At 42.0% G+C, this 17592-nt stretch overlaps 2 protein-coding genes across 3 annotated transcripts; one reads left to right on the top strand and one right to left on the bottom strand.

The window, feature by feature from the left end:
- The first annotated feature begins 548 nt into the window (after positions 1-548).
- Positions 549-6815, top strand: wdr77 (WD repeat domain 77). 2 transcript variants are annotated; one of them, XM_017415963.3, is made up of 11 exons: positions 549-964; positions 1777-1962; positions 2044-2185; positions 2577-2626; positions 3131-3201; positions 3636-3693; positions 3911-3982; positions 4055-4163; positions 4242-4310; positions 4392-4563; positions 5918-6815. In XM_017415963.3, the coding sequence occupies exons 1-10, from the start codon at positions 856-858 to the stop codon at positions 4537-4539; spliced, it is 1014 nt and encodes a 337-aa protein (XP_017271452.1). In that variant the 5' UTR covers positions 549-855; the 3' UTR covers positions 4540-4563; positions 5918-6815. The 2 variants fall into 2 exon arrangements, with proteins under 2 accessions (XP_017271452.1, XP_037830998.1); XM_037975070.1 differs by having other exon boundaries at positions 550-964; positions 4392-6815.
- Positions 6348-15838, bottom strand: LOC108235752 (uncharacterized protein C6orf132 homolog). The gene is made up of 5 exons (XM_017415964.3): positions 15634-15838; positions 11929-12017; positions 9626-9716; positions 7236-9213; positions 6348-7145 (listed from the first exon to the last, which is right to left on the bottom strand). Exons 1-5 carry the CDS (start codon positions 15710-15712, stop codon positions 7049-7051), a joined length of 2334 nt encoding a protein of 777 aa, XP_017271453.1. The 5' UTR covers positions 15713-15838; the 3' UTR covers positions 6348-7048.
- Between the last annotated feature and the right edge of the window lie 1754 nt (positions 15839-17592).

The following is a 17592-nucleotide window of genomic DNA, read 5'->3' as shown; positions in this document are numbered from 1 at the left end:
CAAAAGTTGAAAAAAGATCGATTATCTTAAAATAACACAAAACAGCGTAAAAAGACCTCCACACAAGACCTCGTTTATTTAATTATTTATTTTATTTTGATAGCTGCCGATTAAACTAAAAGTTACAACATTGAGATGATTATAAGAGTTGTTTTTTTTTTTTTAACCGAGAAATCGATCAGAAGCGCAGTGAAAATGGTCAGATCCGCCGGATCCACCTCTCTGGCTGCAATGCGCGCTCCCGACACAGGAGGACAGAATTTCGCACAAGACCGATCCTGCTGTCCTCATACATGTCCTGTACCAGGTTAACAAAAAACAATAAAACATGTATCGATAAACTGTAGCAGATAAAATACAGAATTACAGGACTTATAAATGCAAATTAATGATTTCCTAGAAAAGGCTTATCAGCCAATGTGTTGTTTACAACTTAAGTAATTATTTTAGCTCGGAACATGATACAATACTTGTTTGTTTGTCAGTTTCCTGCCCGGCCACCGTCCCTCCCTCCAGTCCAGTAGGTGGCGGTGTTGCGCCTGAAATCCGCCATTAAAAACACGGGAAGCGACCCGGAGCAGGAAGTTTGTGTCCACCGCTTCCATGTGTTTTGCTTTTTCATTCATTTTACTGGCAAAGCTGCCAAGTAGCATCATTTTAGACGGAAAGCCGACATTGTTGCGATTTTAGAACACGGTAATTTATAGTATCTCCCTCTTAAAGACCGAAGACCAGAACCGCGCGTGTCAGTGCACGGGTGCTGCTAAGCTAGCTGACGTAAAAGTTGCTCTCAAGTGTTAAAGAAAAAAGAACAACTCTCGCTGCGAGTGAGGATTTCAGGGCTGCTGTTTTTGGATGAAAAGCGCGCTGGACACCAGCATGATTAAGGAAAACCGGTGGAACATCCCCCCCAATGCTCCTGCGTGCATGGAGAAGCACCTGTGCGCGGCTCAGTACCGAGCAGGTAAGGGAGCTGCAGGAGAAACACGTGGTTTGTTGGGATCACCATGAGTCTGTTTACATCTCTTGTAAAGTGGACATGCAGTTTGCCTCATTAGCCACCCGTGTGCACTCAGGCTCATTTAATGCTTTCATAATGACTCTGCAGATCTTAAACCACATGTTTATACAGAATGCAACTTTTCAGTTACACGATAGCAGCTGAGCCCTAAAACATACAAAGCTCTTTAATTTTTTAAATGGGAGCATAGTTTCTCAAAAGGACATCATTTTCTATTGAAGGCAACTTTAAAACTGACATTAGACCTACAAACTGATTAGGAAAAATGAAAACCTTTGTTTGTAGTCTCTAAAGTTCAGCCTATTCCAGTTCTAACTAAAACATAGCTGGATGAATATGTGTGTGTCTCTTGTCCCAATCAAGAGTGAAAAGGCCATACACAAAGAACAGGTCACTTATAAGCAAATATTACAAGAAATCACAACAAAAATAATCAAAATGTAACAGGAGGCAGTGCAAGTTGTCTCCTGATTTCCAGCAATAATTTGTGGTTTTATAAGCGCAAATGTGAGCAACAACTTGGGCTGCTCTGCAGAACAGGACCATCTTGACGGAAGCTTACAGATAATAAAATTCCACCACTGCACAAATATTCGCAGTGCCTTTTTAAAATGGCTGGAGTTTGGGGGAATCCATGAATTTTGTGTTTGGAATTTCAAACTAGAACATGTGTTGGAACCCCGCTTGGTCGGTGAACCCTGGGTGAAAATGTGGATCCGTCTGACGGGCTCTTATCGCTGTCCTGCTCTTCCCAGATGGCACCCTGCTGATCGGCGCCTCGAGCCTCTCTGGCCGGAACTGGCAAGGATCCGTATGGATCTACAGCGAACCTGAGCAGGCCCCCAACGAGGGATTCTGCAAAGCCGGTGTGCAGACTGAGGCCGGGGTCACGGACGTTAAATGGGTGGCTGAAAGGGGGATTGTAGTCGCATCCGATTCAGGTGAGGTACAGATCGACGGAGTCTGAACAAAGCACAGAGACAGAATATTAACTAGATCTTGGTTTGGTTTTGCTGGTGCAGGTGCCTTGGAGCTCTGGGAGCTGGCAGAGGACGAGCGCCTGTTGGTGAATCGTTTTACCAGATACGAACACGACCATGTGGTCACCACAGTGAGCCCAGTTGTTGGAGTGAACAGCGCTGTGACCGGCAGCATGGACTGCCGGTTAGACTCTCACACACTTACAAACGGGTGACAAACAGTCTCCACATCATGCCTACCCTCTGCAGACAAAATCCATTATAGGAAATCAGCTAGGACAGTATCTGGTAAAACTAAAACAAGTGAAAAACACATTTATGCTCGTTTAACAACAACAGCAACTTTGCACAGACCCTGGAGCCACTGAAACCCCTCGCTGATGGGGGTCAGAGGTTTTAATATTTCTGCATAAAGATGCGCAGTTATCCTTGAAGATGGGGGTCAGAGGTTTTAATATTTCTGCATAAAGATGCGCAGTTATCCTTGAAGAGAATCTGCGTTTATTGTTTCTATTTTAAACTATAATTTTGTGAGAGGACCGTTTTAATGCCTTCACATCTTTTCTTCGATGCAGAATTAAAGTCTGGGATCTCAGTCAGGAAACTGCTGTCACCACCTACAACGGTAAGAGAACGTCTACAGACGGTTCAAGAAATATAAAAACAATAAATAATTAGGCCGTGCTTTAGTTTTATTTAAATTCTGTTAAGCTGATTTATTTATTTTTTTCTTCTTTACTTATCACGGGTGGGGAGATAATGCTTACTTGTAAATCAAAGCAACCTTTGAATGGCACTAATATAACAGTCCTCTCCCTGTTAGTAATTATAGAGGTATAATTTTTTTAATTAATTTATCAAAACGTGTGTTTCCTGTCCTCGCTGTTACAAGAGCATCACAAAATCATTCCAACATGCTTCTCAAATTTAATGCAACAATTGTCAAGTTTTTAATTGATTGTATTCTGAGGTTTGACTTATTTTTATCCGTATTTCTATAACCTCTTGAGCTGCTATGAGTAACTTATAGAAACTGCGACCGTGTACCTTACCTGTAAACGTTTCACACCAGTGAGATTAAACCCAGCAACCCACAAACAAATCTGTCTTTTCCATGTTGTGTCCCCAGTTCACACCCAGCCTGTTAACAGTGTTGCCTGCAGCCCTACAGACGAGTCGCTCTTCATCTCCTGTGGCCAAGTAAGTCGCCTTCAGTCAGAAAATAAGACTTTTTGTCTTTGTGGATTAAAATAACTGGAGTTCCTATTTATTTATTTTACTATAAGATGTCTTTTTTTAAAAAAAAGGTTTTAGTTTTTGGTTCCCACGACTTTTGTTTGTGGCTCATTTCTGTTATAATTTCCTGCCTGCAGACAAACTGTGCTGTGATTATTTCAGTGTTTCCTTAAGTGTAATTTGGTTTGTTCTATCAGATAAAAAGCAAGTTAAGAGTGTTGGGAATTGCTGTTTAAATACTGGAGAGAGAACAATTTTTAATAAAATTAAAGAAATATTAAAAATTCAAGTGTGCCTTTGCTTCAGAACAAATATAACCGAGCTCATCCTCCTGGGTTTAATATAGTAAAGAAAAGAGACCGGTTTAAATGTTTCCCACGTTGTCTCTGATCCCTCAGGACGGCCGGGTGTTGCTGTGGGACAGGAGGAAGCCGAACAAACCAGCCTCAAAAATCGGTGAGCAGCCGTCTGTGGTCTATGGTTCCAGTTTGAACATCTGAGTGAAGATGTTATCGTACGAGGAACCCCCGAAGCGTCAGCACAGATATCTGCTAATGTTGCATAAAATGGGAATTAAAAGTTTATTATCTAAGCAGATGCTTGTTTTTTTTTCTGTCCTGATGATCACAGATTCTGTTGGCTGTCTTGTTCTAATATCAGTTTTTTTATGCAGATGTTGAGTCCCCGAGTTGCTCTGCCACCACTGTTGCTTGGCACCCCCACCACAGAAGCACCGTTGCTTTCGGTAAGGCCCAGCAGCCGACTGGCGACCGACAGACTCGTACTTCCACATCTGAACACGCTCCTTCTGTTTCAGGCGACGACTTGGGCAGAGTGACCGTGAAAGATTTCCTGGGAACTGAACAGGCCCGGGTGAGGACGGTCCACAGCCGCAGAGTTAACAACCTCGCCTTCTCCACAAACGGGTAAGTTGCTGCCCACGTCAAAGTCTTTTGACCGTTTGTCTGTAAAAGCAACCTTTTGAACTCTTTGTCCGTTCCCAGTGCTGCTTTGCTGGCCTCCACTAGTGATGACTGCTCGCTCGCTGTTCTGAACTCTGAGCTGGAAGACGTGTGAGTCTTTACACCGGATTCAGAAACTCATAACTCGGCGTTTTGCACCACAACATATACAAACTCCATGTTTTCCTGTAGGCTCAGGGATCGGCGCCACCAGGACTTTGTCAGAGGTGTCTGCTGGGTTCCCGGGAGCTCCACGGCTCTCACAACCGTCGGCTGGGATCACCTTGTGCTTCATCACATAGTGACTCCGGCTGCTGAATCCTCTGCTTCTGGGTCTTAGACTTTACACGATCGCCTCTGAAAAGTAAAACAACTTCTTTGCCTCGTATTTATGTGGGGGGCGGGGCGTTCGCGTGTTTCTAGATTAAATTCAACCGGAGAAAAGGACTGAGGCGTCTGACTCACCCTGCTCTTCAGATTTAGGCCTTTCAAACTCAATCTGTCTCTGCCATGCTGTACAACGTTTCCACGTGTGATTACATAGAAGGAAACCTATTTGTATTACATCGTTTTACATTAAACATAACTTTAATGTTGTCGGGGAAATCTGGCGCTCCTTTCTGGTCTGTGGACTCAGATATCTGAACAACTATAAGATGATAAGTTTGTCCCCTGAGTTAAAAATGGTTTACATAACGGAGCATCTCACACAGTTTAAAAGCCTGGAACTCCACACTCTCCTGTTTTGTTTTTTTTTTAATAGAGAAAGGATGGGAAGCAAATCATCTACAGAATAAAGGTCCAGCTGTTTCGTTTGTTTTTTAAACTTTTTTTGGATTTACCACGTCTTGGATGACTGAGACTCTACACCAGCACAAGATAAAGTTCTTAGTTCAGATCTTTTCAAATGTAGTTCTGTGGAACAGTTACGAATATTCATTTCTTACTTTCTGTACCACCTCAGTTCGGAGAATGAGTTTAATTCTGACCTGATTGATGAGCTAACAGGTCGTTCAAGCTGGGCCAGGACCAAAGGGGACTGCTGCCGTCTTAAAACAGCTTAAATCTCCCAAAATGTTACAGCTTTTCACTTTTTCTAAACCTTTGCATCTCTGTTAGTTGCACATTACACAGTTATTTACATAGAATTGTATGGCTGTAACATTTCCTGTACAACCTGAGGCATTTCAGCAGGAAAACCATAATATTACTGCTGGAATAAAAGTGTAATGCCAAACTGACGATGAAGGTTTGTAAATCAGTGTTCACTTGGAATTGTGAATTTTTTTTTATTTTTTATTTTTTTTTTAAGTTTTAAGACGACAGCAATCCATTTCAGTCTTGGTTCCACTTGGACTAGCTGTTAGCTCGTCAATAAGGTCAGAATTAAACTCTGTTTCTCCAAACTGAGTTCACATGATGAAATATCTACAACAGGTAAGATATTGTTTATAACTTTTCCGCAGAACTACACTTCCAATCATCCAAGCTATACCTTTAATAACGATTTACATGCCGGGACGTGTAAGGTCAGACTCTGCACCGTTTAAAAACAGCCTCCCAGTCGGGACAAAGTCCCCAAACACATTCAGCAATAAAAGAGGCCCTCAGTGGTGAACCTGCTGTTCGTTAACGACTAATTACTGCCTACGTTTATTCTTCTGTAGCATATTTATGTTGGCTGTTAACAGGATGGTAGACTTTGATCGCTCTGACAGGTCATCCCTGATGTAAAGTTGGCGGACACGTCCCTTCATTTAAAGAGAAGCTCCTCCTTCGCCGCTCGTCATCACTTCGAGCTGAGTCCTGCGCCGCCAAACTGAAAAGGAGCGGACCTCTCGTCATGAGACGGCACTAGCGCTATTAAACAATGTAGTGTTTGCTAAAACTGTTAACTTGTTTTTTAATAAATGTATCTCTTTCAGTTAATAAGTTTATCTTTGAGAATAGTTTGTCTTTGCTGCATTTTGATCTCATGATTTAACTTGATTCTGATGTAAAACTCATCCTTTGACACTTAATATTCTGGTGCATTATGGGATAACGCCTCCAAAAATGAGGGTAACGTCAAGTTTTTAGTGTCAAGAGAGTGGCAGGAATGTAAAAATTGTTACAAAAATGAATAAAAACTCAATAGGAAAGACAAAGTTGTCCACAAAAGCTTTATATTTTACACAAATACAATTACTGGAATTATTTCAGCACATATGTTGTAAATGAACAAGTCAGTATGGTCCTTTTTTTTAAACTTGTGCATAAATCTGCATCCATATTTTATATAAACATTGTCATTGATACGATAAGTAACTACACTGATAAAAATCCTTTTGTAAAATATGTAGAAGGTAAAACATTTCTTAGATTAATAAATAAGAGAAAGACTTGCACTCACCGAAATTTACCTAAACTAAGTGTTGGCTTTGCTTCAGCTGGCTTATATAATGTACATGTAACAGTAAAAGAGCATTTTAGTTAGGTGTGCAAATGCAACATAAGCAGTTAAATAGTACATAAGTAGTTTACAATCATTTAGAGAGAACCCTGCAAAGCTAAACGTTGTCTCCTTCGTAGGATTTACTTGCAAGAAGAACCCATGTTGAACAAACTGATTAAGAGCTGTGGTTAAAAGGTAACATATGTACAGATTTACACATAAAAGTCCTAAAAACGACAACATTCTTACATTAGGAAGACTTTAAAAAACTATGTAGGCAAATAAAAAAAAGACAGGAAAGCAATGTCTGACAATGACCGCGTGATTTCCATAACTTCACTATTTTACATAAATTCAAATTTCTGCTGGTTTTAAAATAATACAAATGTGTTGTAGATTTAAAAGCAGTAAACCTTTAGGATTCCCCTTTACTGACAAGAGTAATGGGCTGTTCGGATCCAGGCCGGATGGTGAACGTCATCCCATACTGGTGTCTGGAGTGCGCTCCGCCGCTGTGAAGAAGAAGACATCAGGAGTGAACACGCTGACGAAACACCCGGCGGATATTTACCCGGAGGACATCCGAGCGCCGGCTGTCTCACCTGCTGAGAGGGGTCACATGCGAGGTCTCCTGGTTCTTCTTGATCAGCTTGCCCTCCAGCTCCTTCATGTTCATCGCTGCTGGTTTGGTTTTTGTTGGGGGCGGGCTTTTGAACTGTGATGTGGCCTTCGGCACCACGGCGACCTTACTGTACTCTTCAGTTGGCGAGGTGACCCAGTCGTCATTACTGGAGTCGGCGTTATTCTCTGGGGCCATTTTGCGGTCCATTTCTATCATCTTCTTTTGCAAGATGCTAAGGAGAGTGGCCTGATTGGGGGAAAGGGTAGCGGGGAGTTGACTGGAGGCCGGCTTGGGTTTGGTCTGGACTTGTGCTTTTGGTTTGACGTCTAGGTCGGGGGGCGGACATTTTGGAGGTGGTGGCGGTATATGGTTCGGAGGAGCTGGAGCCAGAGCTGGAGCTGGAGCTGGCGGGGCCAGAGCTGGTTTTGGGGCCTTATTCGCAGGGGGATCAGGCGGACAGATGGATGGGGGTGGCTCATTCATCTCGAAAAAGTCATCAAACCCTGGAGGCGGAGGAAGCAGCGGCACATTCAGCTCCTCGTTCTGCTGCACGGCTTGGGGCTTTGCGGGGGTTTCTTCGGCACTTGGTTTCTGCTCAGCCAGGTTGTTTGCAGTCGGGAATGAAAATGCTGGACTATTTGATGGTTTCTGAAGCATGGCCTGAGCAGGACTGATGGATTTCTCTGGAGCTTGAACTATTCTTTCATGATCCGCGGGCCAAACAGACTGCGGGGTCTCTTGCGATCTTTCTTGCGACGGAGTTAAAGCAGATGGCGAGGGAGGCTTCGGGACAACGATGAAGGAATTTGGACTCGAGTCACTCGAGTAAATGCTTGCACTAGAATGTTCACTCTTCACGGTGCTGCTTTCTCGTGACACAGAGGCAGTCGTCTTGTGTTTGTCTCTTTGTTTGGCTGCTTGGAGGAGGGCCAGCGGCGACGCTGCATGGGTCTCTCGGGTCCCGCTGATCTCATTAGCCTTCAGGCTGCGTAGCTTACGATCCAACATTGGACTGTAACTGCGGCTTTGACTCGGAGAGCCATTGAATTTGCTGGGTTCTGAATAAACCTGAACATTATTCATTCTCTGTAGCTTTGGAGAACGATACGGTTTGGTTATTCTGGATATTTCTGACTGTGCCGGAAGTGTTTTAGCCTCTCTCTGAAAATCAGGTTGGGGTAATTGAGACGGTTGGGGGATTTTTAATTGAGTTGACTGGGGGATTTCTAATTGAGATGGTTGGGGGATTTCTAAGTCCTTCTTTGGTTCTTGTACATCTTTGGGATCTGGTTTAGGCACTTGCATGGGTTTTCCGTCTACATTGACAAGCACAGGGACAGATTTACCTGACCCTGAGTCCTCCAGGAGCAACATCTGCTTTGGCCTTGCATCTTGAGTCTCATGTGTGCTCAGGAATGTGGCCTTTGGAGTATCTAAAATCTTTGCTTTGTGTTGGGGATTGAAGGTGGAGAACGTGGATGAGTCCACAGCGGGAGGTGGTGCTGGGCTATGTGGCGGGGAGTCAATGTTGAACATGGAAGAGAACCTAGCGGGCTTTGGGGGTGGTACTTTAGGAGTCTTGAGTTGTTTTTCGTGAGGAGGCTGGGGTGGGGCAAATTTTGGGTGCTCCGGAATGATGGATGGTGGCGGACTGGAAATGGGAATGGAGGATGCAGAGCCAGTGGAGCAGGTCGACAGGGGCTTTGGGGGTGCTACTGGCGGAGCTTTTAAGGTGGCTAAACCGTCGCGCTCCATGGACGGTGGCAGTTTTGGTGCTGGCATAGATGGAGGCTGAAGGGCCGCGAGGCTGTTCAGGTCACCCAGGAAGTCTGGCGGAGGGGGGATAAAATCCACCGGAGGGGGTGGAGGTGCCATTGAAGGAGGAGGAGGAGGAAAAATGATTTCATCTTCCAAATGACCAGATATAATGGATCCATTGGTTAATTTATTTCCAGTATCTGTGGAAGGCAAGGGAAAAAAAAGTAAACGATTGCAAATATTTGAGAAAACTCTGACATAAATTCTTTTCTATAAAAGGCCTGAAAATCAAGCTATTTGAGAATGCTAATCTTATTCATTATCACTAAACCTAAAATGTTCAGCTAAAGTAAACAAAAAACACTCCCATTGTGTAAATATGCACTAAATCTGATATGGTAGTTTGGACTTTTTCTGGAGGGTTATTGTGCAACTGCCTGGATAAACATTTACCTGCCCTGCTTTTTCCTTTTATTCTTATTCCTGTGATCCATCACCTGAGTCTGAGTAAAGGCACCAGAACCTACCTTGATCCAACAGAGCCTAAATAATCCATTTATTCTCTTTGTACTTTAATCTTAAGTACACAGTAGAGGTTAGTCAGATACGTACCTGTGCCATTGATTTGCGGACCATTGGTCTGGGGGAGGAGAGGGACTTTAGGAGTTGGGACAGCGAACCCTTGGAAACTTTCAGCAATGGACTGTGAAGAAGAAACCATCGGTATCAGAACTCGCTGCCACATTAAGGAGCAGACATGGCACAGGAAACAGCAGGGATGAGATTAGAAACTGTACGCTCTGTTCTGTAGAGCTTTTTTGGCAAGTCGTAACTCTTGAGGTGAACAAACCAGTTCTTAGTTATTGCATGACCCGGTGTTCCTTGAACGGGGGATGCATTATCGATGTCAGCAGGATAAAAGTTTCTGGCAAGCGATCTTATGTGGTTTTAGCATTATGGTAAACATCTAGTATGGCAGTTCATAAGTGCCTTATTTGCACACTATTTACACAAATGGTGATTGTGAATAAACTTTATTACTTTATTTATCCCTGAGGGAGGTTAATTCTAATTTAATTGCCTGTGTCTGGGTGTTTGTTTGTGTGTCTGAACAGATTTTATTGAAACGCTCAGAAAGTAATCGTTGGATGGTTCTTTAGTTATGAGGAAGGTTCGATGAATCAGAGGATACACCTTTTATTCATCGCACTGTTGTTGTTAAAATGGGCCTGGCTGTCAGATACCTGTGTGTTTGTGTCTGTGGGTGAATGCGAGGGAGGTGTGGAAAAGAAACGAGCAGAGAGAGAGAGAGCGCCGTTCGCTTCGCGGAACCAACGCCACCGAAAACAAACACAGACTCTGTTGACACAACAGAGATTCTCAAGATTTAAGAGTGTAAATCATTCCAGCCTTGTTCGACGTGTTTTCATATCTGTGACTCTTGGTGCAATCCTCTCATACAGCAAAGTCAAACTCATCAATTTTGTGAATTAGTCTTTTTTATTTAATTGGACTTTTATCCTAATATATGAATCGTTAAACTTTGGGTTTACTGGAATTAACCATTGTTTATATGCATTTGGAAGATCCACCTGCTTTACAGAGAAGATTCCAACACATTAAACATAATTTGTTTATTCCACCATTTATGCAAATCCAACCAACAATCGAGGTCCTCATTAAGAAAACAAAAGTTGACCACCTGCGGGATATCACACCCTGAATGACACCTTGTTTGCTAATACTCTCGGTTACGTCGCTGCGCGGCGGTCTGAGGGTGTGGCGCCAGAGATGGCGTAGGATCCAGTTTGTTTCTGCCTGCTCGTTCTCAGCGCTATGACTCACGTTCAGCTGTCGCAGCACCGCGAGGCGTCCTGCCCATGTGCTGCTGGGTGTGCCGTAAAACACTCCCTGACAGTGAGGCGAGGTGTGTGAACCAGAGCGCAGATGAGCTGTTCATTCGCTCCATGACGAGATAATAGGCGGCCTGTCAGTCACACAGGCTGCTGAAGCGGACATAAATTAAGATGAATCTTTTCCAAACTACAAAACACACGTAGCAACACAACATATTGGACATATCTAGAGTTGCCAAACGCAAGTAAAATCATTATGAATGCATAATATTAGGATATTGTTGCTATGTTATAATTGAATATTGGGTATTTGTGGGTATGTAGGGACCATCTGATTGGCCAAATCCTTTACTGGCATGCAGTTTATGTCTCTGATTTATTGCAACTCCTTGCTGTATTGATATTGCAGTGATAGATTTTGATATGTTGTGCAAAGCAATAAAAAAAATATTTTAAAAGCACAAAATTGCACCTTGCAATTCTAATATTAGCAGTTGTGCCTTAAGGATTTCTAACTAGAGGCCTGGTTTAATTATTAACAATGTGTTGAACTGATAAACATGTTTATATAAATTCTGACATGTTATTTATAGCTGAAGAAGATAAAAATGATTCATTACAGGGTATTTTGTGTCTTATCGAGTTAGTGTAACTTTTAATTTACCATCTGTATCTGTAGTTTTGGATGTTATTTTGAAGCTTTGACTCCATTCGCCCTCAGGGTGTTTTGACCTGCAGAGCAGTCTTTATAAAACAACGTTATCTTTACCGTGAACTGTGCCTATCGCTGGAAAACTGCGTTTCATTCCAAGAAAAGTGTTACTCATTATCATTACCACATTTTTTTTAACTAGAAAGTAAGTCTGCAGCTCAGCGTGAAGACTTCCACTGAACGGATGAGCAGATTGAAAGTTGGTATGAAACCACTGAAAATTGGCTTAAAATGAACCAGCATTTCTATTGCAGATTCAAAAGCCAAGCTGTTACTTTTGGTTACTGATGAATTAATGTTTTAAACTGAAAAGTCATGTAAACAATGAATCTTTAGTAGATACTCACCGTGTGGTGCTTGACTGTGGGTCTGGCCCGCACATTGGCTGTCCCAGACTCAGAGATCTTGGTTGAGTCCAGCACCAGCTCCACTTTGTCTGATTGGACACAAGCAGAGTACTGTCATTTGTTAGCACGCCTCTGTTCGCAGAGAAAATACGGACATAAAGTACCGTGCAAAAGTTTTAAACCAGCCCCTCATTTCCAAGCAAACAGGCTTTTATGTCATCTTTTAACATGGTCAGTAATTTTCTATAAATTTTTGGCTACTTTTTCACTCATTTCCAGTTATTTTACCTGACCACAACAGCATATTGTGATGTCTGTGCTTAAAAAATGACAAAAGTGGACATATGGAGGTAAACGCAGATGTGACAGGTCCTAAAAGTCAATCAATAGTAGATGAACACGACCCATATTTGTCTTTTTTTTTTGTAGATTTAACTAAAGAATGGAATTGTGTCTTTGTGACAAACTGCTGGTAAAGTGCCTAAAGACCCAATTTAACAATTGGTTGACACAACACTTAAGTGACCTAAGAAACAAATTACAACATTCCTCTGAAAACGGTCACGTACTGAATTGAAAATGAGTGAAAAAAAAATCCCAAGAAAAACTTTGAAAGATCTTCCGAAAATCTTGAAGAACGTTCGAGAAAGCCGACTTTAAAAGATCACAAGAAGGTCTGACTGCTTGGAAGCAAAATATGAAGCAATGGGGGATATCTCAAGATAGTAATGTTTTATTTTAGATGATTTTAGGCTCAATCTTTAAATAATATGGCTCCAGAGAAGAAACTTAGCACGTGGAGAAATGTGCCTAATGTTCACCGAAGTGAGGCTGTTCATCCACCGTATTATCTGACGTGAAAGGATTTGTTGACAGCGAAATAGCAATGCACAGCCGAAGCAGTGACCGTAATTACGTTCAACCACTGTCTTCAAGTGAAAGTTCAGTCAGGGTTACAGAAACACAACTTGTGGAAAGCTCAAGACAGTAATGGTTTTCCAATGTTCAGATCTGTGGTGAGGCTCGGCAGGTCGGTGTCAAAGAAGCTGTTGAAATAGATCAGTAAGCTTGTGTTTTCTCTTTAAATGTCCTCACAGAACCCTTGTTTGCACAGCCGAAACCCTTTCGTCTAAGCTCAGGCTTTGAGTAATGACTGCTTTAAAGAGCACTGAGGCACAAACGTAAGGCCTGAACGAATCTCTGCCCAACTTCAGATGACGCAGCACAAACAACGAGGCCTAAAAAGCTGGAAACCAGTTTGCCTTTCACAACTGATGGGAATGGAAGTTGGCTGGAGGAAAAGAAAACTTTCGTCTGTCAGGCTGTTTGTCCAACATGATGACAGATCCGCGTCACTAAGAGGCATTTAGTCTGTTTGTTCCTGCAGCTCTTTGTGGTGTAACACTTCTGCAAACAAAGGCTGACTGAAGATATCACGTCTCTCTTTACTTCAGGTTTTTTTAATGATCCTCGCATTTCCAACCTAAAGATCTGGGGACGTCACTCAAGAATGTGGGAGCGATGCTGGAATCAAAATGCGGCGGCGTCAAACCAGTCTAACCAAATGACTAGTCTCCCTTTATTGCCTCGTCCTGATTTAAATAGACAAATGTTCTCTGTCATGCTTCACCCTTTGCATAGCCTTGGCTTCCTGTCCTTACTAACCATAATAAACCAAAGACACAGAGCGGTGGGAAACCTTTTGGTAAACTCACATCAGAATCAAGAATTATGTCTTGGATTTAATATTGGTGGAGCTTTCGTGTGTTGTCTTGTTGCTGTGAAAGCTCCTTTGCATGTAGCTGGTGAATATCTGTGAGTTATGATGCAAGATCATTTCAGCTGCTTCGTCACCAGAATGGGCTTACAACAGGAGGTTACACCCAAAGGTTTAATTTAAGATTAAGGCTTGTTAATGGTCAGTAAGAGCAGATGATTTCTAAACCTTAAATATTCTGATTCATCAAAGGTTTCGGAGCTGTCCTCATCTCTACAGGTTATAATGGTTAGTCATAAAGACGGGTACATAAGGTGGTGACGTGATGTTTCCTCAGGTGGATAAGTTTAATGAAAGTGCAGCTTCCTGGAACAGTGGAGGTCAAACTGAGCTTTTAAAAGGTCAACAGAACTTTCTAAGATAAGTGCTTCTAGGATGGTCAGGAAGAAAAATGAGCATGCTTTCTTGACTGCTAAAGACCTTTGGCGAGACTCTGCAGAGGTTTCTGCCAAATATGAGGATCAAAAACGGACCATCCTATGAAACTGAACACATTTTATAAAACAGTGTAGCGCTCTGATGAAGTTACAGTAAACCTTTTTTTAGAAACATGCATGCTTGGAAGAGAAAAGGCGAACAAGGTCTCCAAGGACAGGAGTGGATGAATCATGGTTTGGGCTTGTGTTGCAGCATTTCCCTGGTGGAGGGAGTATTAAATTTAGATAAACACTAACAAATCTTTGGTGCAGGTGCCATAAACAGCAGAAGGTGGCTAAACAGCCCTCAAAACCTCCAATGGGATCACCTCGAGAGAAACTTTATCAAAAATGTGAGGATAGAAATATTACTTGACATAAAACTACACAGTCTGAGCTAATAATACTCGAAAAGTGTCTTTGCCAAAAGGCGTGTTACTAAAAACTGACAAAAAAAATGTGCTGAAACTGTTTGCTTAAGACCCCATTCCTTTTTTTTTGTTTTAAACTGCATGAGTTGCCAATAAAAATATGTAATCCTAACAGAAATGGGGGAAATACCTGCTGTAAACCTACTTACCTAACTGCTGGACGCAACAAACGTTGTGACTCTTTAACGCTTTGCTTGCCAACAAAAGCCAAAGGTGGCCAATAATCCTGTCTTCGACGAATTTTAACGAAACTCACTGGATGAAGATTAACTTCTGGAGTCAGTCCAGTTCAAGATGGCCGCCACGGCTGATCAACATTAGCCAACACAAAAATAGCTCTAACTCAGTAAATTTTACAGATCTTGAGCTAAACTCTGGTGTGGTAGTAGCTGACAGTCATTCACAACACATCCTCTGAGCAAAATTGTATGAGACTGCGCAAAATCTTATTTTTGAGGTTTGACCAATACGGCTACAACTCTGTCCTCTCTCACTAAAAAAGTCTAAAAACTCTGGCATGAGATCCTGGGCCTTTAATTCTTAAAGAAAATGGTTCAACCCCCTGACAACTCGTCTTTAAACTAAGCTGATTTGCGTACCTCGGACATTCAGTGTTTCAGACAATAAGCGTTTGAATTCTGCCTTTCTGACCAGAGCTGTCACACATAAATGCCCTTTTGAGCTGTCATGAAAACAAGTTTAAAGTTTGTGTGTGATGCAAACCCAAGAAACAGCTGATTTAGACTTTAAAATTCAAAATGTTGACTTGTAGATGTCGTGTTTCATTTATTTAATTTGGCTGAAAACATGAAGCCTGAATTTCCCATACAGGTATTTAAATATTTTAATTTTTCACAGATTAAATAAATAAGGACACCTCTCAAGGACACCTACTCCAACCTGTCTGATATGACACATCATGAAGTTAAGTCTTAAAACTATCCATTCCTGATTAATTATAACATCTCCATGAATAGAAGCAGGCTTTGACAGCGTTGGTCGCGTCAACGTCAAGTCCAAAGGTTGAGGTAATCTAAGTGAAGACAGCTGTATTTCCCTGACAACAGTGTAACCAACTCACCCATGTCCTGGATTTTAACTTTGGTGTCGAAAAGAGAGTGGTTCTTCCGACCCAGGAAATGCTGCCGCCCTTTCTTCATCGTTCTGCTTTCTGTGTGAAGACTCAGCCGGAGTTCACTGTTTCATGGTGATCAGCAGGTAAATCCCAGGTAAAAACGCAGTCCAGCAGCAGGTGCGCCACAGAACAAGTGAGTGTGAACTTCTTTCTAGACAGAGTTAAAAAAAAAAAAAAAGGCTCAACCCCCACCCATTGTCCCTTCACTGCTCCTCCCTCCTGCAGGTGAAGCCACATTCCTGCACAGATTACACCTGAGCCTCTCACTGTACTGCTCGGCTTTGATCAACCTGAAACGAGTTTGTTAAAATATGCACCTCGGAGCTGGTTTGACAGGGCCGGGGTGGCTGTGGTTAGAAGGAATCAGACTGATTTAATGAACACATTTTCAAGAACACGGGGTTCCTTTTTTTCCCCTCGTCATCACAAAGTCAACATGTTTTCACTGCCTTATTTTTGTTCTTAGCTTCATAAAAGTCAAACAGTCATCCTGATCATAAAAAAAACTAATTAAATAAAACTTTACTTATCTGTCTAGAAGTGAATAAGGGTCACCTTCTCTAAATTATATCATGTTATTTTAAACAAATGAGTCATTACATTTATATTGGAACACAGTTGATGGGTTTTTCTTCTTAGTGAGATGTTTTTGTATTATAATAAATGGCTTGCACTTGTACAGCACTTTATCTAGTCCAAGGACCCCAAAGCGCTTCACACTACAATCATTCATCCATTCATTCACCCATTCATACACTTGATGCATATCACCTGCTTCCTTTCATGCTAGAGTTTTAAACTGGGATCATCTTATGTTGAGGATTGACGGAGTTCGAGCTGTTTTGGTCAAAACTTGTCAATAAACTTCTGTGGGATTATGTGCATTTTGTTAGCGCTCGAATTATGTGTTATGAATGAGTCTCAGCTACTACCACACTAAATGTTAACTAAATATCTGAAAAAGTTTATAGTGACTTCTGTCTTTGCTAAGGTGGGGTTAGCCGTAGTGGCCATTTTGTAGACATTTAATCCAATAATTGTTTTCTGCAAGTTTGATTAAAACAAATTCAGTGGTCCGTGAGATATTTTGCTAACACAACAGATGAACGAACACACTCGCATTATCTCCCGCCTGTAATTTGACATTAACTCCTGAAGCCTCTTAAATAAAGTACAATAAGATCAAATGCAACCAAAGTTCTGGGTTTGCTGCCACCGCAGTCGACCTGAAGTTAGGCCATTGTCTGTCTGCAAAAAGACAAAAAAAGGAAGTGTTTAATCATTTTTAATGATATTACCCAGTTTCCACTTGACAAATACATTTTTCACTGTTGAGATTGTTCAGCCACAGTTGGTTTCATTACAAATGATCGACAAAGAACCCATCTGAAGTATTTCAGAGCGGTTTAAATGCCGCGCTTCAAGTAACACTTCAAAAAAACGTGACGCCGCAGCTGTTCAAATATCCACCATGTTCATGTAACCAGTCAGCCATCAGTCGTTTCCCTCTTTAGCGACAGTCACAGTGCATCTGTCATGTTCCACCTGAACCCCGGTGTCCTGGAGACGAAACACACCAGTCCGTCCACTTACCGTCTTTCGTGGGAAGTCATCACGCTGGAAAGAGTAAAATGCAAAGAATGCAGCAGCAAGAATCTTTATTGTTCAACCTGCTTGACTGCATGAGATACTGTACTGTTGTAGCTAATGGTTATGCTTTTTCTTTTCTTTATCTACTTATTGCATTATTCTCTTTCGGGGAACAGATTTCTTTGGTTTTTTTCACGCAGTTGATAAAGGTTTTACTCGAACGAGGGAGTGCCTCGATGGGTTAGCGGCCTCTCCTTTTCCTTCCATTTGTTCCTGGATGTCCTGAATGGTTTTACTGGCAAACACTAAAAGTGA

The sequence above is a fragment of the Kryptolebias marmoratus genome, linkage group LG4 (genome assembly GCF_001649575.2).
Source record: "Kryptolebias marmoratus isolate JLee-2015 linkage group LG4, ASM164957v2, whole genome shotgun sequence".
Lineage (NCBI taxonomy): Eukaryota > Metazoa > Chordata > Actinopteri > Cyprinodontiformes > Rivulidae > Kryptolebias > Kryptolebias marmoratus.
Note: the sequence above shows the minus strand (reverse complement) of the source record. Positions and strands in the feature narration are given on the sequence as shown.

What these genes read in the sequence shown, in the direction of transcription:
- wdr77 (XM_017415963.3), top strand. Translation starts at nt 856, where the DNA reads ATGAAAAGCGCGCTGGACACCAGCATGATTAAGGAAAACCGGTGGAAC. An exon ending in CGCGGCTCAGTACCGAGCAG is followed by an intron (nt 965 to 1,776) that starts GTAAGGGAGCTG and finishes TGCTCTTCCCAG; the next exon opens with ATGGCACCCTGCTGATCGGC. An exon ending in CAGAAGCACCGTTGCTTTCG is followed by an intron (nt 3,983 to 4,054) that starts GTAAGGCCCAGC and finishes CTTCTGTTTCAG; the next exon opens with GCGACGACTTGGGCAGAGTG.
- LOC108235752 (XM_017415964.3), bottom strand. Translation starts at nt 15,712, where the DNA reads ATGAAGAAAGGGCGGCAGCATTTCCTGGGTCGGAAGAACCACTCTCTT. An exon ending in AGTTAAAATCCAGGACATGG is followed by an intron (nt 12,018 to 15,633) that starts GTGAGTTGGTTA and finishes GTGTCCAATCAG; the next exon opens with ACAAAGTGGAGCTGGTGCTG. An exon ending in CATGTGACCCCTCTCAGCAG is followed by an intron (nt 7,146 to 7,235) that starts GTGAGACAGCCG and finishes TCTTCTTCACAG; the next exon opens with CGGCGGAGCGCACTCCAGAC.